General features: G+C 40.6%; 1 protein-coding gene across 1 annotated transcript in view; it reads right to left on the reverse strand.

The window, feature by feature from the left end:
• rptor (regulatory associated protein of MTOR, complex 1) overlaps positions 1 to 25,085 on the reverse strand; it is a 384,600-nt gene that overhangs the window by 6,990 nt on the left and 352,525 nt on the right. The window contains exons 29-32 of the mRNA XM_048554896.2: positions 20,847 to 20,953; positions 11,407 to 11,534; positions 9,422 to 9,508; positions 8,878 to 8,994 (exon numbers count right to left, since the gene is read on the reverse strand). Coding sequence (XP_048410853.1) covers positions 8,878 to 8,994; positions 9,422 to 9,508; positions 11,407 to 11,534; positions 20,847 to 20,953 — 439 coding nt within the window. The remainder of the gene's footprint in view (positions 1 to 8,877; positions 8,995 to 9,421; positions 9,509 to 11,406; positions 11,535 to 20,846; positions 20,954 to 25,085) is intronic.

Raw genomic sequence — 25,085 nt, forward strand, 5'->3', positions numbered from 1 at the left:
CTTCTTTATTCTACTTGTTTAGTTTTCCTTCAACAGATTCAGAAATAATATTACCTCAAAATTGATGTTAAAGTTGCTGCTTTAATCACATTATATTATTAACCATAATTAACAGCTTGAGCTTTAGTGAGTTTATTTTTTCGAAACAGACTTCTCTCTAACTTGAGGGGTTTACATGGTGCTAAGGCATTTGAAATAAACTGTGGCAGGGAGACTGCTCAGCATTTTTGTGTAAAATATAAATTTTTAAGTCAATTCCTTTACTTGTCATTTTAGGTCAATCACCATCGGAAAGCAAATGCTACTGTTTCAGGATTACTGCTGTCAGTACGTGTGAAGAAAAGATCAAAGTTTCTGAGGCAACGATGTGAGCAAAGTCAGAAATCATTAGTTTTTGACTATCATTATTGGTTTAGATTATTTAAGGAAGTGGAAAAAGACAAGGGATAGTCACATGCAAAAATACCTAACCAGACTAAGGTTAACTTCAGTGAGTTGAAAAGGGATGTGGCTCAGGTGATGTGGAATCAACAAATGCAAATGAAACAGTACATAACCAATAAAAAACTATCAAATAAGAGAAACATAAGGCATGAAGTGGACAACAAAATCATCCACGTACAGAGCTCTCTGACTTGATATAGAAATTAAAATGGAACCAAGGAAGGAGGCTCATGATTAATAGGAAATGCTGGAAACACTCAACTGTTTTGACAGCATCAGTGGAGAGAGAAACAGACTTAATGTTTCAGGTCAGTGATTCTTTGTCAGAATTGAAACTTTAAGTGGTTTCTCTCTCCATTGATGCTGCCATGTACCTGGACCAGATTGTAACGTAAATTTGGCAATCTGGCACAAGATCAGCAAAAAAAAGCGAAGTGTGCAATTGAGGGAATTTAAAAAGAGAAAAAAAAAGCCCCAAGGTTCTACAGTTTGAAACAAAAATTTTACTACAGAGTATTAGAACAGTCACACAATCTACAATACATGTGCAACATATACTCTAACAGCCACAATTAACATATGGTAATTGATGGTGCGTGAATACCCCACACATCAAATAGCAAATGCAATCAAGACTGAGTCACAGATTTCTCAGTCATTCTCCCGGGACATTACTGTCATGGTGAGTCATCGAATGTCTTTAAACTTTTTAAAGGATCACAGTTTTTCACTTTTGCTGATCTGGTCTTGAAACTCCTTCACGAGAACCATTTCACAGAGCTGTACAGCACAGAAACTCTGGCTCTTTGGTCCAACTCGTCCATGCCAAGCAGACATCCTTAATTAATCTAGTCCCATTTGCCAGCATTTGGCCCATATCCCTCTAAGCCCTGAAAACAAAGTGTGGAGCTGGATGAACACAGCAGGCCAAGCAGCATCTCACGAGCACAAAAGCTGATGTTTCAGGCATAGACCCTTCATTCCCTCTAAGCCCTTCCTGTTCACACTGCTGTCCAGACCTTTTAAATGTTGTAACTGCACCACCTCCAACACTTTCTCTGGCAGCTTTTTCCAAGCATGCACCATTCTCTTTGTGAAAAAGTCGCCCCTTAAGTCCTTTTTAAATCTTTCGCCACTCACCTAAAACCTATGCCCTCTTGTTTTGGCCTCCCCAACCCCAGGGAAAAGACCTTGGCTATTCACCCTATCCATGCCCCTCATGACTTTATAAACTTCTATGACGATACCCCTCAGTCTCCAACGCTCCACGGAAAATAGCCCCAGCCTATTCAGCCTCTCTCAACAGCGCCAACACTCCGACAATGGACATCTTTTTGTAAACCTTTACTGAATCCTTCCAAATTTCACAACATCCTTCCTATAGCAGGGAGACCAGAATTGTACCCAGAAGCCATCTAACCAATGTCCTGTACAGCCTCAACAAGATTCATAACTCTTATTCTCAATGCACTGACCAATAAAGACAAGCATACCAAATGCCTTCTTCACTATCCTGTCTACCTGCGACTCCACATTCAAGGAACTATGAACTTGCACTCCAAAGTTCCTTTGGTCAGCAGCACTCCCCAGGACCTTACCATTAGGTGTATAAGTCCTGCCTTGATTTGCCTTTCCAAAATACAGCACCTCACATTTATCTAAATTAAACTCCGTCTGCTACTCTTCAGCCCATAGGCCCGTCTGATCAAGATCTCATTGTACGCTGAGATAACTTTGCTCGCTGTCCACTTCACCTCTAATTTTGGTGTCACCTGCAAAGTTACCAACCATATCTCTTGTGTTCACGTCCTAATCATTCACATAAGTTATGAAAAGCAGTGGGCCCAAAACTGATCCTTGTGGCACACTGCTGGTCGCAGGTGTCTAGCCTGAAAAACAACCGTACACTACCACGAGATAACAAAGTGTGGAGCTGGATGAACACAGCAGGCCAAGCAGCATCTTAGGAGTACAAAAGCTGACGTTTTGGGCCTCAACCCATCGTCAGAAAAGGGGGATGGGGAGAGGATTGAAATAAATAGGGAGAGAGGGGGATGCAGACCGAAGATAAATGGAGGAGAAGATAGGTGGAGAGGAGAGTATGGGTAGGGAGGAGGTAGGTCAGTCTGGGGAGGACGGACAGGTCAAGGGGGCGGAATGAGGTTAGTAGGTAGGAAATGGAGGTGCGGCTTGAGGTGGGGTGTGGGGGGGATAGGTGAGCACCACCAGCAGTTCTCATCATCTTTGACCCCCAACACCACCACTCTCGCTTCTCTACCTTCAAGCCAGTTTTGTATGCAAATGGCTAACCTTGCCAACCAGTTTACCATGAGGAATAATCGAATCAGAAAAGTGTGGAGGCAGGCCCTTTGGGCTCCACAAGTCCACATTGATCCTCTGAAGAGCGTCCAACCCAGACCCATCCCCTACCCTTTCCCTGTAACCCTGCATTTTCCATGGCTAATCCACCTAACTTACACATCCCTGGGCACCATCAGCAATTTACCATGGCCAATCCATGTTGAATGCCTTACTGAAGTCCATATAGATCACATCCAGTCATCTACCCTCATCAATCCTCTTGATTGAATTTTTTGAAGAAGTAATCAAGTGAGTGAGACACGATTTCCCATGCACAAAGCCATGTTGACTATCCCTAATCAGTCCTTGCCTTTCCAAACACGTGTAAATCCTGTCAGCCATGATTCCCTCCGACAACTTGCCCAGCACTGATGTCAGACTCACTGGTCTATATTTCACTGGCTTTTCTTTACCATCTTTCATAAATAATGGCACCACATCAGCCAAACTCCAGTCTTCCAGCACCTCACTTGCAGCTATTGATGATAAAAATATTTTAGCAAGGGGCCCAGCAATCACTTCCTCAGCTTCCCATAGAGTTTTAGAGTACACCTGATCAGGTCCTGGGTATTTATCAACCTTTATGGGTTTTAAGGCATCCAGCACCCCCTCCTCTGTAATCATGGACATTTTTTAAGATATCGCTATTTAATTCCCCACATTCTAGATAGTTCATATTGCTCTTCACACCGATGCAAAATACTCATTTGGTTTCTCCCTATTTCTGCAGTTCCACATATAATTGGCCTTGCTAATCTTTAAGGGGCCCTATAGTCTCCCTAGCTACCCTTTTATCTTTAATGTAGAATCCCTTGGGAGTCTTCTTAACGCGATTTACCAAAGCTAACATGTGTTCTCTTTTAGCCCTCCTGATTTCCATCTTAAATATACTTTTACTGCCTTTATACCCCTCTAGGGATTCACTCAACCCCTGCTGTCTATACCCAACATATGCTTCCTTCTTATTCTTGACTAAAACCTCAATTTCTCTCATCATGCAGCATTCCCGACATCTACCATCCTTGGTTTTGACCCTAACAGGAATATACTGCCTCTGGACTCTCATTATCTCATTTCTGAAGGCTTCCCACTTCCAGCTGCCGATTTATTTGCAAATATCTGCCATCCATCAACTTTTGAAAGTTTTTGCCTAATACCACCAAAATTGGCCTTCCTCCAACTTAGAACTTTAACTTGTAGACCCAGCCTATTCTTTTCCATCATTATTTTAGAACTAACAGAATTATGGTCATTGCGCTCCCCCCCCTCCCCCCACCATTGACATCTCAGTCACGTGTCCTGCCTTATTTCCCAAGAGTAGGTCAAGTTCTTCATCAGGGACTGCCTCAGAGCCATCTGTTGCTCTTGCCAAAAACCCTCGTCTTTTGAGTGTATGCTCAGGGTCCAGTACTTATTCACGGGTACAACTCCAACATTTCACTGACAGCTAGCTTCACCAAGTCAGCTTGCTCAGTTGTATTAAGCAAATACTGTGTATGGGCTTTTCAACCAACAATCCCAACTGTGCTGAACTGTTAGTGACACATCGCTTCTTTTGAGCCTCCATAGTTCCAATGACACGTCTTGAGCCCTGATCCCAACCTTTAGCTTCCTACCAATTTCTAAAACTTCTGCCTCGGTTTTAACGCACAGGGACATGAGGCTGCTCTTGATTTCTCTTCGAGTCCCCTCCACAGAACACGTGTAATTCCGTTGCCTTCCCAGCAGTACAGTTAGGAGCAGCATTACTGCATATAAAGTCTACTTCTCCCTCTCTTACTGACTTCCCCACTGTGTGTGTTCTTGGAACTCCTCCTCAGACACCCCTGAACAGTCTTCAGTAACTCATTAAAAACCTTGCAGATAGCCCTGTCCTATTTCTAGGCAGAATGTTTGGAACAGACAAATGTAACAGGTCCTCAGAAGGGAGTGTGCTCTGAATGTTATGCTCTCACAGAATGCTGGCTTCTGCCATGCAAAAAATTCTTACAAAAGGAAGGACTCATTACAATGCGCATGACCTGCTGAGTCTCTCCAGCATTTTATTTTCCTCCCAGAGACTGGAAGCATCTTAAGTGTTCATTTTAAGATTACTTTCAGATGCCTGACATGAAAGAATAGCAATCTGAATGCAGAAAATACAGAGGAGAACCAAAAAAGCCAAGAAGGAGGCAAAGCTGGTTGAATATAGATTTGCAAGTAACAAGGGGATTGCAACACACACACTCATATACATGCATAACGCAGGGCAGTGCTCAAAGTAGGAAATTCATCTACTCCAAATGGGATTCAACTTAGGTTACTGACAGGAGTCAGAGTGGGGATAGTGGATGCTCTGGCCACAATCTTCCAATCCTTCCTTACTATCGGAGTGGTGTCAGAGGACTGCAAATGTTATACTCCTGTTCAAAAAGGTGAGAGAGATAAACTGAATGTGGGTCAAACTGTCTAACACGGTTAGTGGGGAAACCCTTAAATACAACAATCCAAGCCAAAATTAATTGTGTTTGGAAAAATATGGCTCAAAAATTAATTGAGATAAATTATTAATGCTAAATTGTGTCTGAGTAAGTAGATTGATCAAGTACAGAAGAGACTTATTTGCCAGCTTGAAGACGGTTGACTGAAGGGCCAATGGCAGTGAAGATGCAAAATTAGCTAAGGTTCGAAAGCAGAGTTACGACAGATAGCTGACTTTCTGACTGAAGAAGATTGGGCAATGGTAATGCCACTGGTTGGTATTAGGGCCATTGTTCTTTTTGATGCTTATTCATGACTTGGACTCTGACGTAGAAGGCATTATTTCAGGTTTTCATATTACTTAGACATGGAGTAAACAGGGAGGAAGATGGTAAAAACCATTCAGGATGAGAGTCTGAGAAAGGGTGAATAGTTTGGCAGATGAAATTTAAAGCATAAAAGTGCCAAGTGATGCATTTTGGTAGTGAGGCACTATAAGTTAAATGTTCAATTTTGAAGTCTGTGAAGACTTTGGAGGAACAGAGAAGTTTACCATGTATTTACAGAAATCCTTGAGGTGGCAGAATAAGTTGAGAACATTGATCAATATAAGTATGAAAGCTCAGTAGCTTTATAAACAGAGGCATAAAATACACAAACAAGGAAATGATGCTAAATCTTGATAAATTACTTGGTAGGCCCCAGCTAGTGTGTTGTGGGCAATCAAAGCCTTTGAATTTGTGAAAGGAAATTTACTGGAAAGGTGTCCAAAATGTGGGACTGTGGTTCTGTGGCAAGACTAGAGAAGTTAGATTTGTTTTCCACAGAGCATGAAGGTGAAAGGGAGATTTAATAGAGCTTTTCGTAAGGACAAAGTATTTGATAGATTAAAGAAAGGAAAACTACTCCTCACGAAAACTCAGTAACCAGAGGATACAGATTTAAAGGTAAGTAGGAAAAGAATCAAATGAGAAGGAAGCTTTTTTGGTATGCAGTGAATTATATTGATCTAGAGTATTCTGCTGCTACTCTGGTGAAAGCAGATTTAATAATAACTTTCAAAAGGGAACTAGATAAATATTTGAAGGAAAGGTTTTTGCAGACAGGAGGCGGGGCCGTGAGGCTAATTCAACAGATCTTTCAAAGAGCCTTACAGGATAATTCTATGAAAAAATATATTTTATATACAAGAATCAAACACTGGCTGAATTGAATTTTATTTTCTCAATTTAATATTCATAAAATGCATAAAAAGGACTTTTTTATTGAGGACACCATGACTTTCTTCTAAAACTAAATTCAATCTTAAATGCTATTTACATTATAAAATCATTTCAGAGTCTAGTACTGGCTCTATTTTAAAATGTATGAATCTGAGCTTTTACATGTATGCAGGGTTGAATAGCTTGGGCTCAGAAAAATCAGACTATTTCAACAATTTTAGTACATGTAGAAAGACAGCAATTGTGTGCTCAGATCTGCATTTAGAAAGAACAGTGAACATTAGCTGTTGTTCAGCCAAAAAACCCATTTCACTTGAGTTCTTGAGTAATTGAGGAAAGCTGACATTTCTCTTTTTTTTGTGAAGACATTGTGCGCTCAAAAACTAATGTTTGGAAATGAAAACTACAAAAAAGGTAACTCAAAACTATCAAGGGGCCAGAAAAGGATGCAGATCTGATAAAGCTAACCATACCTTCAGAACAGAACGACATGAATAAAAGACCACTGATCAAATATATCTGCATTCTGCATTCATAGTGAGAAGTTTAAAAGTATCATACACAATCAGACTTGACTGTCACACACAGTACATTGCCGCGGATAGAGAACTGGCTTATGGGCAGGAAATAGAGTGGGGATAAGGGGTTCTGTTACTGGTTAGTGACCTGTGAACAGTGGAGCTCTACAGGGATCAGCACTGGGACTTGAGATGTTTACAATACATAGATTAATGACTTGGAGGAAGTGAATGTACTGTGGTCAAATTTGCAGATAACACTAATCTAGAAGGAGATTTGAGTATAAGAGTAGGGAATTCGTACTGCGACTGTACAAGTGTTGATAAGACCACATCTGGAGTAATGGGGGCAGTCTTGGTCTTCTTATTTAAGGAAATACATCATTTAATTTCAGAGGCCGTTCCTAGGATAATCCCTGTTACGGGGTGACTGTCTTGTGAGCAAAGGTTAAACAGGTTGGGACTCTACTCATTGGAGTTTAGAAAATGAAAGATAATCTCATGAAACATACAGGATTCTTAGGCGGTTTGACATGGTAAAGGCTGAGCTGATCTTTCTCCTCACAGGTGAGTATAGGGCCAGAGGGCACAGTCTCAGAGTAAAGGGTTGTCGATTTAAACCCGAGATGAGGAGAGATTTCTTCTCTCAAATGGGTTCAGTCTTTTTGGAACTCCTTGCCACACACAGCAGTGGGGGTAGAGTCCACGTGTTAATTTAAACCAGAGATAGACAGATTCTTGATCAGTAAGGGAATTAAAGCTTGTAGGGAAAGGGCAGGACAGTGGACATAAGGAACGTTGGACCAGCCACGATCCTACTGAATGGTAGAACAGGCTTTAAGGGCCAAATGGCCACCTCCTGTTCCTATTTTTTATGGTCTTAGAGGAGGTTGCACACCAGCAACATACCATTAAAAAAAAAACATGGATTTTAGGCACCACCAAGTAAAAACAGTGCAAGTGTAAAGATGCCCAAGGTTTCTCTGCCAGTGGTAGGGTTCAGATACCCATTAGACCAGAAAATCATTCTCAGATTTCTAAAATGGAGAAAAATAATCATTTTTGATACATGGTATTTCACACAAAATTATGGAGCAAGATTAAATTTCCACATTCCTTCTAAAGGCAAAAACAGGACAGTGGACAGATTTTTTAAAAAATTCAGTTCACTGGCTGGGCCAGCATTTATTGCCCACCCTTGGTGCTCTCGAGAAGGTGATGGTGAGTTGCCTCTTGAAACGCTGCGGCTCACATGATGTAGGTACGCTTACAGTTCCGTTAGGAAGGGGATCTCCAGGATTTTGACCCAGTGACATTGAAAGAACAGCAATATATTTCCAAGCCAGGATGGTTAGTGGTTTGGTGAGAAACTTTAAGGTGATGGCTTTCCCATGTATCTGCTGCTCTTGCCCTTCCAGACAGTAGCAGTCATGGGTTTGGAAGGTGATGTCTAAGGAGTGTGGGTGAATTTCTGCAGTGCATCTTCTAGATGGCTCACAGCGCTGAACGTGAGCGTTGGTGGTGGATGGAGTGAACGTTTGTGGATGTGATAACGTGAAGCTTCTTGACTGCCGTTGGAACTTGAGGATTGAAACGTATTCCGAAGTAAACAGATCATATTCTAAACTAGTGCTCATTCTTCACGTAACTGTCATGTCAGACCAATCAGTAATGAGGGCTATAATTATGACAGGAGAACTAAGAGCTGAATGAGGATCTAGGACAAGGTAATTGAGATTAGATTAGAACTGCAGTTAACATTACCATATTAGTATTTATGCTCTACAGATGTAAAGTGGTTAAAGCCCTAAGATAGTCAGTTCTCCTGATACAAATAATATTTTCCGTGCTGATTATTTGAATTCACTTACCAAGCAAACAGATTTGCTTGTGGATGAAAGTCCAGCGCTGTCAATCCTTTTACAGTCTGAATTACTTTCACTGACTCAGGCATCCGTGGGTCAAAAAATCGCACATCTCCATTTACACTTAATTGAATAGAGAAGAGCACATTAAACTGGCACTAATTACTCAGAATAAGACAACGTGCAAGAAATAGAACATATTACGATGGTAAGAAAATATAACAAATAGCACACTTGATATTTCACTAACTTTGTCATTCATTTACTGGGTTATGCATGAGCTTCTTCCGTGACATATTACTGTGATAACAAAATTCAATTGAAAAACAAAGATCTCATCTCCCTGAAGTGGTGACTTATGTCAATTAAAAAAACTGAAAGTATTTTTATTCATCACTAGCTTCATGTCAAACTTAATAATAATATATAATATACTACAAACACAAAACACATCATGAATGCAATTGTGTCTCCACATGATAGATCTGTACAGTTCCAGTAGGTAATTCAACTCTAAATAAACAGTATTGAAATATCAAACATTTATTACCTCACTGTGATGATATTGCCTTCAGGAGACTTCTGCAGATAGGTTTTTACCACCCATGCAGCATGTTCCCTGTAAGTCATTACACGGCTGTAAAACAAAATCCATGTCAATAACCAGGGCACAATTCCACCTCACAGGCAAAGAATACAAAATACTGCACTCACTAAGGGTGGAACAAAAATTAAAGCTAATGACTGCAACAGTTTCACATTTAGTACCAAGTGTTAACATTATTTATTCTCAGGACAGGCATAACTAACCTAGATGTAGTACCATATGCCTTATATTTGCCCCTAAGATGGACCCTAAACATTCAATCTTTCAGCTGGTTATATTTTAATCTGTTGGTCTACAGCATGCAGAAAAACTGATCACTTAGCACTGTTGTGGAATTGTGTCCAACAAGAACGGAGTTAAATCTTAAGCTAATGAATTGCATTTCCAACTCTTATAAATGCCAGGAAGAGGGGTTACTCCTGTGTTCTCTTTTTTACTTTGGATCAGAATGAAAGGATAGTAGTGTCATTGACTGTACTATTCAGTCACAGCTGTTCCAAAAGAAAATTAAGAAAATCATATATTGTTTAACCATATGAGAGAAAACTAAAAATTGTAACCTGAATCTCCTGGAGTTTTAAAAACACAAACATAAACTGGACTTATCACTGCCATTAGCCTGGTTCAAAGTTAGCACTCTGGCTTTATTCAGTTCACAGATAACGTGCATAAACTGACCAGCAAAGGAGTGTGCATTGTCACAGGCGGTGGTTTTCAGAAACAAAGTTAAACTGAGGTACAAGCTGCCTACGGTGTGCATTTGAAATGATGCTCCCCAAAGAGCAGCAGCGGGACTCTGTCTTTGTCTTCCCCATCTAGTGTTATCGGAAGTTATTAGGTGTTTATTAATCTTAACCCTCTCATTGTTTATCCAAGCAATGACACTTTAAACAACTAATTAGGGGTAAAGTGTTCTGTGATGCCCTGAAGATACAGAAGAAATTTTACTGAAGAATTATGATTCACCTTCCTGTTTAACCATGGCTTGCTATTCTTGTGATACAGCTGGTTTTGCACAGCTGTATTGAGCTGAATCGGGTTTATCACCCTGGCTCAATTACTACCAACTGCTTTCAATTCCATTTTCTCCATATAGCTGGGCTCTGTAACCTTTAAAACTCTGTTGAATTTCACCATTACCCTTTCGAATTCTGAAGTAAACTTCTAAGATTATTTGAATGAGATATATCGAACAGAACAAACATAAAAATTAAATATTGTATTGACTAAACAAAACAAATGCTAGAATAAAGCATGTGGTTAGCTAATAGAAAATATATTTCAAATGCCATTGAATACAAAACACAATGAAGACATTCCTTTCAAAGGAATTCTTCTGCAGCAATCTTCTTTCTCTAGAATCAGTGTGGCTGAAAAATCTTGCTCAATTTATCAAACAGAAGTTGCTAATTTTTAGATCAAATCACAACATAACCAATCTTTGTTGTTTAAACAAAGAAAATTTGTGAAAAGCAATGCCAATTCCTGAAATCAGTATCTTCAGGCTGATAATGTCAACTGGCACCAAGCTAATATTGCAATATGAATTTCTATAGCAGGCAGTGTCCTGGCTACTATAAAACAAGACAAGTATTCTATGGAAAAGTCCCACTGCAGTGAACAGCATGCAGAGAGTTGCGGGGTATATTGAAACTTACTCACAAGCAATTAGTTTAGAAGGAGGATTTATCTGAGCACCTCACATTCCCCAATAGTATGAGCCACCTGCTTAGTTCATTAATGGCTAGAAAACATGGGGACTTTAATTTACATTTCGACTTTTGGTAATGATCAGAAGCAACATTCTCTCCAGAAACTCCAGGTTCTGCTGACAGCAAGGCAATATAGCAAGTTAAATTCTAATCACTTAGTTGCACTCCACAATGTGGATGGAAGATTTGAAAACAACCAACTGAATTGAAACCTACCATTCACTCAGAGCCATTCTCCTATCGTAGATGCGGACTGAGCCATCTCCAAGGCCACCGACAATTAGGGAACGAGTAGAATCACAGGAAAGACTGGTCACACAACTGTCTGCCCCAGTTGGAATATCCTACAGAACAAACAAGTTATTTTCTGATGTTAAGAAATGAAGGATGTTTACATCAAATAGAAAACAGACAGAACATATTTTTAAATACAACTTTGAAAGATGGTCACTATTATTCAAAAATTAAAAAGAGCGGATGCCACTTTGTGCTCAGTAGGTTCCAAAACAGCAAATGAAATGAACAATCGATTAACCTTAATACGTGGTCCTACTAGCTGAAGGAGGTATATTGAGCAGGACACTGGAGGTAACTCTACAGAGTTTAATATTATTTCTATCCTTTGAAAGGATTAAGCTCAGCAACTCCTTATGTTCAAAGGAAAATAAGGCCGACGACTTTTGTGAGATCACTGTACCACAGTACCGACTCCAGGCATTTGCATACCAGGTTATCAGGGCCAACAGCGAGTCACAATCCATGAATTAAAAACAAAGCGTAAAATGTGTAAAGCACCAACACGAGCCCTTGAAAATGATATTATAAAGACCGGATAGCACTCAAGGAGTACGGCCAGAAAACAGAAGAACAAGTATCCATGTTGAGAGCGACAGTGGCGTATAACTAACTACGGACACAGGGGGCTCAATTTCAAAAATACATGATTGCAAAACTTTTCATGGCCAATGTCCCAAGAGTTGAAAGGCAATATATAAATTCAAGCATTTTCTTTTATTCGTTCCAACAACAAAAGGGTATGGACAGAAAGCAGGAAGAGACAGCATCAGCCACGACCACACTGAATGACGCAACAGGCTCAAAGGGCCAAACTGTGTACAACCACTTAGTTTCTCAGCTCTCTCTGATGGTTTGAACACATATTCAGGGGGTACTACTTATTCAGTCTTGAAAAGGCTTTCACAGTGCCTGAGTAATTCTAAACCTTTTGCAGTTATCAAATTTTCCATATTTTTGAATCCATGTGAATTCGAAGTTAGATTGAAAATATTGGTCTATACTGCATTGCTGGAAAGAAGCAAACTGAAACTTTATCAGTCACAATCACCCAAAATTTATACTTGCTTTTATAATTCAGACAAAAGGATCAGATTTCAATTTCTTGATGCACTAGATTCTGCTATTCAGGCAGGCATGATATCATTTGCTTAAGCACACATCCAAAGCAGGCAATTTTGAATTGGACATAAAGTAAATCATTAGTAAGAAAAGAGATAATGGGAACTGCAGATGCTGGAGATTCCAAGATAATAAAATGTGAGGCTGGATGAACACAGCAGGCCAAGCAGCATCTCAGGAGCACAAAAGCTGACGTTTCGGGCCTAGACCCTTCATCAGAGAAGTTGTCTCTGGAATTTTTCAAACACTGCTTGCTCAGGGAATACAATATTGAGAAGTTCTTCCAACTACACTTTTGGAAGGTGAAATAAGTTTCATCCTGAGCTTAACAATAGGGTTATTTCAGAAATAGAGCAGTCAATCCTCACAGGCTTCTTGTCCCTCACAAACTGAGGGTGAATGTACTGTTTCAATCCCAGCTTATGTTATTATCAAACATATCAGAGTCCAGACTGAAACACAGCTCGATAGATCATTTTTGTTTCAGTTTAATTTAAAATAGATGGACTTTCAGTGAAAGACAAATATGCAATGCTGATGAGACCTTAACAATAAAGCTAAAGTTTATTATGCAAAAGAAATCAAGATAAAATAGAAATTGAAACTAAAATGTAAAATATATCTAAATATTTGCGTATAAACACCAATTTATACAATTTCAAAACACATGGTAAAATATAATCCAATCTACCCTAACATAATCAGTCAGTTTATAATATTCAAATGTGAGAGAGAATTCTGTTCGCCAGCCTCTTCAATGAGAATTCACACAACCGAACTTAAAACATTCCGAGCTTCAAATAACCCCTTTGGTTCAACCCAAACACTCTGGTCTAGAATTTTCAACTAAAACCCTTATACTGAGCTAACTTCTTTTCTAACCTGACAGCTTTCTCTTGGAGAAACTGTTGCATACATTTAACATGAATCAAGACACCAACAAATTGAAATCAAAGGCTTTTCAAACTATGGGATTTCCCATTAGCAAAAAAAAGTTCCTGATATTTCTAACTAATACAATTTAAACTAATGCTTAAAGAGAAAACTAATGCTTAAATAGCAAGCTAATGTTCTTTCACATTTATTCTGTCTGCTGTGAAACTTTCCGAATGCAACCAAATTTCTGTTGTCACCCCAAGAGAGACCTCTCTCACATACTGTTTTAAAAAACACCTCCAGAAGTACTGACAATTATTATACATACACACAAACCACTAGTTCATAGTGTAAACTCTAAAAATAATGTTATTAAAATGTATAGAAATCAGAAACCTTACATCACAACAATGTCCGTTGGGATCCACAGGAGAGCTACCACAAGTTACATGATATCTAGGATGGCGTTTTTAAACATCTCCAAAGTTCATAAAGACCTTTCAATGATCTATTCACTCCAGGTATTTGCATAAAACTTGAAATGAATAAATTTTTCTACAATCCTTCAGAACACAATTTTTCTAAAAATCATAAATATACAAAAATCTATGTAACTGCAGACATTCTTAAACCAGTGATGGCGGTTGTTTGGTGAAGGAAAACCAATTGGTAAACATGTCTGAACATTTAGAATTGTTGCTGACAAGTTTCAACAAGTGGCAGTGCACCAAATACAAAGGAAATCTAATTTTTAATTCATTCATTCATGGGATGTGGACATTGCTAGCTCAGCCAGCATTTAATTCTATCCCTTACTGCCTGCGAGAAAGTGATTGCCAGCTGCCTCCTTGAACTGCTGCAGTCCATAGCACACCCAACTGCCATTGTGCATTGGTGATAGAGGATGTGAACATTGAAAATATTAGGTGGAATGGCAATCAAGCAGGCCATTTTTTCCTGGATGGTGTCAAGCTTCTTAAGTGTTGCTGGACCTGCTCTTATCCTGGAAAGTGAAGAGCATTTCATCATACTCCTGGCATGTGCCTTGTCGATGGAAGGGCAGATTTTGCTGAGACAGGTGGTGAGTTAGTCACCATGGAATTCCCAATCTCCAACCTGCTCCTGTACTTTCAGAGATAATGGGAACTGCAGATGCTGGAGAATCCAAGATAACGAAGTGTGAAGCTGGATGAACACAGCAGGCCCAGCAGCATCTCATGAGCACAAAAGCTGACGTTTCGGGCCTAGACCCTTCTCTCTGATGAACAGTCTAGGCCCAAAAGATCAGCTTTTGTGCTCCCGAGATGTTGCTTGGCCTGCTGTGTTCATCCAGCTTCACACTTTGTTATCCTGCACTTTCAGTACTTATTTGGATGTTTCAGTTCAGTCTCTGGTTAAATGTAATCCAAAGGAAAACGAGAGAGATTCAGCAAGGTTAATGCCATTGAGTACCAAGTGGTGATGACTACATTCTCTCTTGTTGGGGGTGATCACTGCCAGGCACTTGTGTGGCATGCATGTTACTTGCCACTGATCAGCCAATGGTCCAGACGTTGCTCCATATTCAAATCGACGGTTACAATATCTGAGGAATTGCCAATAGTATTGATCTTATGATAGTGGGAAGGTCATTGCCAAAGCAGCTGAAGTTGATTGGGTCTTGGGCATGACCCAGAGGAACTCCTGGAATAAGAAGCCTCTGTCAACCCCAACCATCTTCCTGTGTATTAGGTACGGCTTGAACCAGTGGAGACTTTTCTCCAATTCCCACTGCCTGCAATGTTGCTCGGGTTCTACGAGGCCAGACTTGATGATGTGTTGTATTTAATGCAAGGGTAGTCATCATTGCTATTCTATTCAAGTTCAGATAATTTGTCCATGTTTGGACCAAGATGAAGATGAGATGAGGACCTTAGTAGATCTGACAAAATACAAATGGAGCAATGAACAGGTCACTGTTTAGTAAGGGCTGGGTCTTAGTGCTGTTGATGCTATTATCCATCACTTTGTGTAGTTGGGACATACCAGAGAAATGTCTTGGTGCCAGTCTTGAAGCTATATTGGAACAACTTTACTCAAATGCAGCTGTACTTGGAGGCTTCAGCACTCTTTCTAGAAAGTTGTCAGGGCCCATGCGCTTTGTGGTTTTCAGTGTTCTCAGCTGTTTCATGAGTGAATCGAATTGACTGAAGGCTGGCACCTGTGCACCTGCAATGTCAGGAGGAGACCAAGGCTGGTTGTTCACTTCATCACACTTCTGGTGAAGATGCTTCACACGTGATTGAGCTCCACTACACTTCGGTCGCCACAAAAAGTTATTGATTTAGTCAAAATACACCAAATCCCCAATTTGCCTGTCTGATAGAATCAGGTTAACAGAAAACATCATACTTAACAAGAGTAAGTGTTTATGCCAGAGATAGTAGGAACTGCAGATGCTGGAGAATCTGAGATAACAAGGTGTAGAGCTGGATGAACACAGCAGGCTAAGCAGCATCAGAGGAGCAGGAAAGCTGACGTTGCAGGTCTAGACCCTTTTTCAGAAATGGGGAGGGCAAGGAGGTTCTGAAATAAATAGGGAGAGAGGGGGAGGCGGTTAGAAGATGAATAGAGAAGATAGGGGGAGAGGAGATAGACCAGTCAAAGAGGTGGGGGTGGAGCCAGGAAATATGATTGTAGGTGGGGAGATAGGGAGGACATAGGTCAGTCCAGGAAGGACGGACAGGTCAAGGGGGCGGGATGAGGTTAGTAGGTGGGAGATGGGGGTGGGGCTTGAGTTGAGAGGAGGGGATTGGTAGGAGGTAGAACAGGTTAGGGTGGTGGGGACAAGCTGGGCTGGTTTTGGGATGTGGTAGAGGGAGCAAAGATTTCGAAACTTGTGAAGTTCATACTGATACCATTGGGCTGCGGAGTTCCCAAGCAGAACATGAGTTGCTGTTTCTGCAACCTTCGGGTGGCATCGTTGTGGCAATGCAGGAGGCCCAGGATGGATATGTCATCTAAGGAGTGGTGGCCGGGGGGGGAGTGAGCGGGGCAGAATGTTGAAATGGTTTGTGACTGGGAGGTGCAGTTGTTTAGTGCAAACCAAGCGTAGGTGTTCTGCAAAGCTGTCCCCAAGCCTCCGCTTTGTTTCCCCGTCGTAGAGGAGGCCACAATGGGAACAGCGGATGCAGTATACCACATTACCAGATGTAGAAGTGAACATCTGCTTGATGTGGAAATTCTTCTTGGGGCCTGGGATGGAGTCAATGGGGGGAAGGTGTAGCACTTCCTGTGGTTGCAGGGAAAAGTGCCAGGTGAAGTGGGGCTGGAGGGGAGTGTGGAGCAGACAAGGGAGTCACGGACAGAGTGGTCCCTCCAGAAAGCAGACAAGGGTGGGGAGGGAAAAATGTCTTTGATGGTGGGGTTGGATTGCAGATGGCGGAAGTGTCGGAGGATGATGCGTTGGATCTGGAAGTTGGTGGGGTGGTGCGTGAGGATGAGGGGGATTTTGTTCTGGTTGTTATTGCGGAGAGGGGATGTGAGGGCTGAATTGCGGAAAATGCGGGAGACACGATCGAGGACATTCTTGACCACTGGGGTGGTGGGGGGTTGTAGTCCTTGAAAAACGAGGACATCTGAGATGTTTGGGAGTGGAATGCCTCATCCTGGGAGCAGATGTGGCGGAGTCAAAGGAATTGGGAATAGGGGATGGCTTTTTTGCAGGAAAGTGGGCAGGAGGTGGTGTATTCTCGGTAGCTGTGGGAGTCGGTGGGCTTGAAATGAATATTGGTTTCCAGGTGGTTGCCAGAGATGGAGACGGAGGGGTCCAGGAAGGAGAGAGAGGTATTAGAGATGGTTCAGGTGAACTTAAGGTTGGGGTAGAAGGTGTTGGTGAAATGGATGAACTGTTCGAGCTCCTCGTGGGAGCACGAGGCAGCTTTGATACAGTCATCAACGTAACGGAGGAAGAGGATAGGGATTTAGGGCCAGTGTAGGTATGAAAGAGGGATTGCTCCACATAACCTACAAAGAGGCAGGCATAGCTTGGGCCCATATGGGTACCCATGGCCACTCCCTTTGTCTGTAGGAAGTGGGAGGAATTAAGAGAGAACCCTCTTCCCCTCACCCATTTCTGAAGAATGGTCCAGGCCTGAAACTCAGCTTTCCTGCTCCTATAATGCTGCTTGGCCTGCTGTGTTCATCCAGCTCTATTCCTTGTTATCTCAGATTCTCCAGCATCTGCAGTTCCTGCTATCTCTAAAGACATAGGACCTGCTCTCCCTGAAGTCTGGAGACTTCACCCTCTCTACGGTAAATATCCAAGTTGCTCACCAGCCCGAAGCCAGAGAACTGTCTCTCAACTTCCAACATCCACAAAAGGTCACATTTGTACAAACCAATCTGCATTCTGTTGCCAACCAAACCTCACTTTTCACACATACACACGATGCCACATTGTCACATTTCTCTTCTCCACCACTCAAATAAAGCAGCAGTGTAAACACAATTCACAATGAGGTCCAGTAACTTGGCTTCCAAAAGTGCAGCAATTCCTTCCACAATCTTTGACTTTGAAACAGTCCTTTTCCCAATTCAGTTCACAATTAAAATAAAGGCCAAATAAAAAGATGCAGTTTTTCACAATCTAAATATTCTGTAAAAACCTTGCTTTGACATTGTTGAAATGTGGAGGTGCCAGTATTTGGTTGGAGTGGACAGTCATATGTCACGTGACATTAGGTTATAGTTCAACAGATTTATCTAAAATCACAAACTTTCAGAGCACTGCACCTTCGCCAGGTGATACTGATGGTTTTTTAAAAATCTGTGACTTTACACTGTGAAGCTCCTTCAACCAACCAACCAACGTGAATAATTTGTCCCGCTTGTTTTGCTCAGATCCCTTCAACACTTCAATTAAGCCTCCTCTCAACTTTCTCTTTCCCAAGGATATCAACGTTTTCAATCTGCCCAAGCAACTGATGACCCGCAAACCCAGCACCATTCTTGCAAATCTCTTCCGGACCCCTTGTAAAACCCACGCATTCTTCATTAAGTATGTTGCCTGGAATTGCACCCAGTGGCCCCACTGAGGCAAAACCAACATTTTAAAGGTATAACATGAATGGTAACTGCAAAACAAAAAGAAGTTAAGGGGTTTCCATCAGGCAAGAACTGATAACCCAACACAGCAAACTGCTTTATCGAGTTTTGAGAAGATTTGTAGCTCAGGTTGAGGTTCTGGACGTGAGTTTGCTCGCTGAGCTGGAAGGTTAGTTTTCAGATGTTTCGTCACCATTCTAGGTAACATCATCAGTGAGCCTCCGACGAAGCGCTGGTGTTACGTCCCGCTTTCTATTTATCTGGTTAGGTTTCCTTGGGTTGGTGATGTCATTTCCTGTTCTTTTTCTCAGGGGATGGTAGATTGGCTCCAAGTCAATGTGTTTGTTGATGGAGTTCCGGTTCCGGTTGGAATGCAAGCCATGCAAGGACAATCCAAACAGAGACATGCACGAGAATTCCTAGAAGCATGGCATTCCAACCGGAACTCCATCAACAAACACATTGACTTGGAGCCAATCTACCATCCCCTGAGAAAAAGAACAGGAAATGACATCACCAACCCAAGGAAACCTAACCAGATAAATAGAAAGCGGGACGTAACACCAGCGCTTCGTCGGAGGCTCACTGATGATGTTACCTAGAATGGTGACAAAATGTCTGAAAACTAACCTTCCAGCTCAGCGAGCAAACTCACATCCAAAACTGCTTTATTGCTTAATTAATTCAACATTAAACAGGGCACCAATTACAGCATTAAATCACAATCAAACAGATCAACAACTGGAAAATATTGCAGCTTTAGATTTTCCTTTCCTTCTGGTTGCCAAGGCTTTAGAACAACCAACTGAACCCATATATTTGACAAAAGTTCCCCAAGAACAAAACAAACCAATACATGCAAAAGGAATACCGCCACAAAGATAAGAATACAAAGCAATACACTAGGGGAATCCAAAGCAGTTTAAATAGTTTTGCGACCCAGATAGATACAACTTTGACTGTACAAAATGTGCTTAGTCCGTAGGAACACAATACCTCATACATTAAACACAGTACCTGGCATTCCAACATGCTGCCTAAGTTTTGTAGTTTGAGAAAAGGGACTGGATTTTATGGAGGCGTCGGGTCTCAGCTGCTGACTGGAGACCCAAAAAAAAGACCTAAGTTGTCTCCTCTGGGAAGCCCATTGGCATTAAGTGTCACTCAGGCACTTAAGTTAGCCAGTGATGGATCTTTCCTGACAGTGAGTACCCTGGGGGCAGAGATGAGAGGCATTGAGGGCTACTGGTCATTCAGTGGCCAACCAACTCCACTGGACAACAGGATCAATGGAGAGACCCTGACTACTGCTGCTGGAAGCACATCTGTAAAGGACCTAAGATTGAGAATCTTCCAAGGCCATAGGTAAGTAATAGTGGGAGGCGTTTTGTGGGATGGCAAGGCACAAGTCACGGGGTGAAGAGTACATGAATGTAAGCAGCAAGGCTACGGCATTGCATCTCAATGGTTCTCACAGCACCCCACAAGGTCACACATTTTGACCTGACATGTACATGGACTTTTCCCTGGGTTGATACCAAGTGGCAGTGGGTTGAGGCCCTTGAGCAGCTTTTAATTGGTCATATAAGGAACTCAATTTTCATGAACTTAGATAGTTGACCATGGACCTGCCTGTCACTGACTTTATTTTGGCACAGGCAGGCAGAATATGGGGTTCAGACATGTCACCAATTTCCCTAAAATAAATGCTCTGTCCATCTCCAAAATACCACATGAGAAGCTATAGAAGTGTTTCCAAGGTTTCTAATTCAGAAAATCAATGTTAGAAGTTGAGCTGCCATGTTAATACTGCATATGTTGGAGAACAAAGTTCATGAAAATGTATTAGTTTTTGACCTACTATGTCTGACACAGATTCATGATAAACGTATCTTTTCTGCAACGGAATTCTTAGTTGAAGGATTTTACCCTAGAAGCTAATGTCTTTGGTCTACGGCATTCTCAGAATCTGCTTGCTGGCCATCAGAGGTGCTTTTGTAGACTACGGACACCTATCAGGAACAAAAGCCAACCTAAACAGACAGTCAATTGTTCACCTTAAGCAACAATAACAAATTTGGCCTTTGAAGATCTCCTTGTTGGTCATCTGTTGCAGTCCTGTTAGAACAAACATCAATCTCAAGAACTCTCATTAATCAGCAACATTTAATAAAAGCAAGCTGTGCATTTACCTGGTGGGTTAATTGCAGCACAAAATTTGAATTGCCTCATTACCAGTGACTTCAGTTGCTAAGTTAATTTGTGTAAGCAGTTTTTACCTGTACTTTTGTCTCTCGGTCTGTGTCCCAGATACGAATAATGCGAACATCTCCCGAAGTCATTAAGAGACCGGTCTCCTGTTCCCAGTCTACAACCATGCCAGCACCTGAAGAAAAAAAGCAGATACATCACTGGATTAACAGCAAAACAGACTGCATTGAAGTTTAAACATTCCATAAGACATTTTCTGCTACCTGCTGAGCCTATTGAGCAGAGTTCTGATGTTGACATTCTAATGTTTAAATGTGGTGATCCAAAAATTTTGACTGAAAATCTGAAGTTTCCAAGCATTTGACATTTTAAATAAAATATGACAACCATTTGGTTAATAAAAAGTTAATTTTGATATAATACATATTTAGAGCAAATCCCAATCTACACTAAGAAGATCTTGTTAATTTTCCTGCACTATCTGCAATGTTGTGCAAAATTTTCCTACATATAGCAAGGAAAATGGGTCACTACACAACTGAGATTGCGCTACTGAAGCTTTCACAAATCGAGTTGTTCTTTCAACTGCTGAGTTCATGCATTTCCTTACTCTGCTGTCCATGTCCTTATCTTAAAATTATCATGGATGCCACAGTAACAATTTTTTAGAAAGGCTATTTTACAGAATGTGAGCATCACATGCATGGCATCTGGTCTCTTAATGACTTCAGGGAATGCCCACATTTCTTTTCCTTCTACTTAGCTTGATTTGCTTAAAAGCGCCTGTTTACTCATCCTTGAATGGAATAGCTTGTTACAGCCATTTTCCAGCAATTAAAAGTCAACCACATTGCTGTGAATCAATGTAGACTAGACCAGGAGAGGATGATAGATTTCTTTTCCAAAGAACATTGATGAAATAGAAAGGATTTTATGACAGTCAAAGATAGCCATGAAACTGTCAGCATGGAGACTAACTTTCAATTCTACATTTTTATTGATTTGTATTTGAATTGCACCAGCTGTCACCAGCATTATGTCTGGGTCTAATAATATTACCGATGCACCATCATCTCCCTGCTATGTCCATCTTCTTGGTTACCTTTTTGCTGTCTGTTCAATGGAAGGTCCTCTGCATGCAATTATATTTCAAATGTTCTGAAAATTAAGTTATACAGTGGTACCTTTGTTCTTAATCAAGGACAGTGCACACAATCAACTCCTGGAATCAACAATTATTAAATTCTAAACTGAAATAATGCAACTTATGAAATTAGTCAATGCAATACATATATCTTAAACTGCTGCTGCACCATTCATAATTTCTGCTGGATTTTCACGTTGCAGATTTTCTGGAATCCTTTATTTTCCACTTGCTCTGCTCGAGTTTCTCTCATCAGTTTGGAAAATCTTCTGGATGATATCTACCAGTTCCTAAATCAGAATGTAAACATACAATCTATTTCCAAGCACCTGTACAGGTCTCCGCTGAATTCCTTACACTATTTGCCTCATCTTCCATCTTGAAAACAAGGAACTTTGTTTGAATAAAATCAAAAGGCCATTCTACAAAAGACAGGTGCATTCAGGCTGCCCATTTTGTGGCACAGCACCCAAGTACATTAAGGACTTGCATCCTGGGGTATTCCATCTGTAAAGAAACTATAACATAGAAAGAACTACCAAAGATGCAGTTTAAAAATCTTATTTGCAATGCATGCAGAGTGTGGGCAGGCAGTGCGTTGAAAATTAGGGAATCCCTGTCGTACTCTGGATCTGTTGTTATAACTGATTAACTTGTAAAGCACTACCAACCACCCACACAAAATAAAATGTTGTGAATGTCCCCAGAGAATAGCTCCTACACTATTCATGATGCATTGCTTTTGCAGGTTCATCTATCAAGTCAGTGAGCCATTTAACTTATTGCTTTGACTTGGAGTACCAATATTAAGGCTGCTTGTAAATAAGTATGCCCATTCAACAAAGGTGCACTCTTTCCAGTCAGGCATTTGAGTTATAGCCAGAACACCATGCCACTTAGTAGTACCTGGATATTATTTCAAGTACCTTCAAAAATGGAATATCTAAACTTGAAAAAAAAATACCTATTCCTTGCAGAATTTCAAACTAGCTGTAGTTTTATTGGTAAGACTAAAGTGTGAGAATGTTTTGTGGTAAAAAACTATTCCTGAGGACACAAGTGTTTTTGAAAAAATGGTCTTTTGACTTTTGAGATGTGTAAGGTGGGACAGTCAGGGTGAAAATCAATCACGAGAAGGTGACACTGCATACTTGAAGCTGACAAATGGGTAAATGTGACTCACTGGTATCACCTTACCGCGATAGAGATCCATGGAATTATTAAGCTAAGGGAGACGAATTATTATAAAAGGAATGATCTTAAAGTGCTTGGCACGCCAAAGGATGACTCAAGTGACAGCGGGAAGCTGGATTATTAAAATGACCATTACTTTCAAAGAAAGTGCTCAGGAATTATGCATATACTGTCTTCCCTTTCCAAGAATGACTATGAATTGTTCATGCACCACAATAATTAGATGTTCTGGATGCCTCTGATTAACAAACTAACAAGGGCTATTAAGAACGGGGATTTAATGATTTCATATAGAAGCAAGGTCAAATACAGAACAACTTCACTCAGCAGAACTGAACATGAGACCTATGCCCAGTTGACCAGTGTCACAAGCACCTCGAAGAGGACGGACAGAAAACAATAAAAGTAATGCTTATTTCTTTTGTACTTACGATAAACCTAATAAATTCTGTTAAGTTTGTGGAAACATTTTGACCTGGAATGGTCCTGTAACTAATTAGGTTAACTAAACTTTAGATTAGCTCTCTCAAAGTTAGTCTATAATGGTGATCGACTTGGATCTTACAATTAAAGTTGAACCCCAAACCCTACATATGATGATGTTGGAAATACATATTTTTCTTTTTGAATCACTCACTTTCAAGTAGTAATTCCCTCAGATCAGCAATAATCACACATTGATAAATATTGCATTTCATTCCTGAAAAGAAACACCACTCAGCAACAGTCCTGCTGCAAAATTCAACTGAGCATTTCCTGTTCAGTTGTCAAGTCAGCATAGCAGACCTCCGGCGGGGCACCGTACCGTGAACAGAATTATCAATTTCAGTTCATCGGTAGGAGGACTTTTTCTTTAATTAACCGTGCCTTCAGGTGCAGAATCTTTTTATAATTTAAGGTCATGCCAAGGCAATATCCCCATTCACTTCTCTAAGTTTACAGAGACTGTAAATCTTTTGCGTGATATTAGTACAATCTTACATGATATGCTTTTTTTGGGCATGAAAATGCTTCTATTTCAAGAGCTTATTTTAAATTATTTGATAAGTGAATTTACATGGAAGTATGCTGCACTTGTTTCTTTGTAATGCTGCATGAAAAGAGACACCAAGGACAACAGAAAATAATCAACAAAATGTTTGTCAGAATTTTGGCTTTATAATAAAATGCATTTTAACTGAATGCTAAAGAGGAAATACTCTTAAAATGCTGATTATTAATGCAACATTATCAATGAATTAACTTCTTTCAAGTATTTCAAACTTATATTCATGTAGCACCCTTCATGTAATAAAATACCCCAAGGACCTTCACAGGGTGTTAATAAAATAAATATAACACCAAGCCATATAATGAGACAGTAAGCCAGATGATCAAAGGCTTAGTCAAACAGGTGGGTTTTAAATATTATCCTGAAGGTGAAAAATGGGATAAAGTGGCAGAGGCATAAGGAGGGAATTCCAAAGGTTAGGTCTCATATAATTGAAAGCACAGCCACCAGTGATAAAATTATTAAAATCAGCAATGCACAAAAATGTGATGAATGCAGAAGCCTTGGAGGGTTGTGGAGCTGGATGAAATTAGAGAAGCGTGAGGCCGAGCGGCAACCTTGCAAAAGATTATGAAGTGCATAGATAAGGTGAATAGTTAAGGCTTTTTTCCCCAAGCGTAGGGGAGTCCAAAACCAGAGGTCATAGGTTTAAGGTGAGAGGGGAAAGATTTAAGAACGTCCTGAGGGGCAGCTTTTTCACATAAAGGGTGGTGAATGTATGGAATGAGCTGTCAGAAGAAGAGATAGAGGTGGATACAATTACAACATTTAAAAGGCATTTTGACAGGTACATGAATAGGAATGGTCGAGGGGGATTTGGACCAAATGCAGGCAAATGGGACCACTTACGTTTGGGATACCTAGTCAGCATGGAGAAGTTGAACCGAAGATTCTGCTTCTGTGCTGTTTGACTCTATA

Source organism: Stegostoma tigrinum, chromosome 22, assembly GCF_030684315.1.
Source record: "Stegostoma tigrinum isolate sSteTig4 chromosome 22, sSteTig4.hap1, whole genome shotgun sequence".
Classification (NCBI taxonomy): Eukaryota; Metazoa; Chordata; class Chondrichthyes; order Orectolobiformes; family Stegostomatidae; genus Stegostoma; species Stegostoma tigrinum.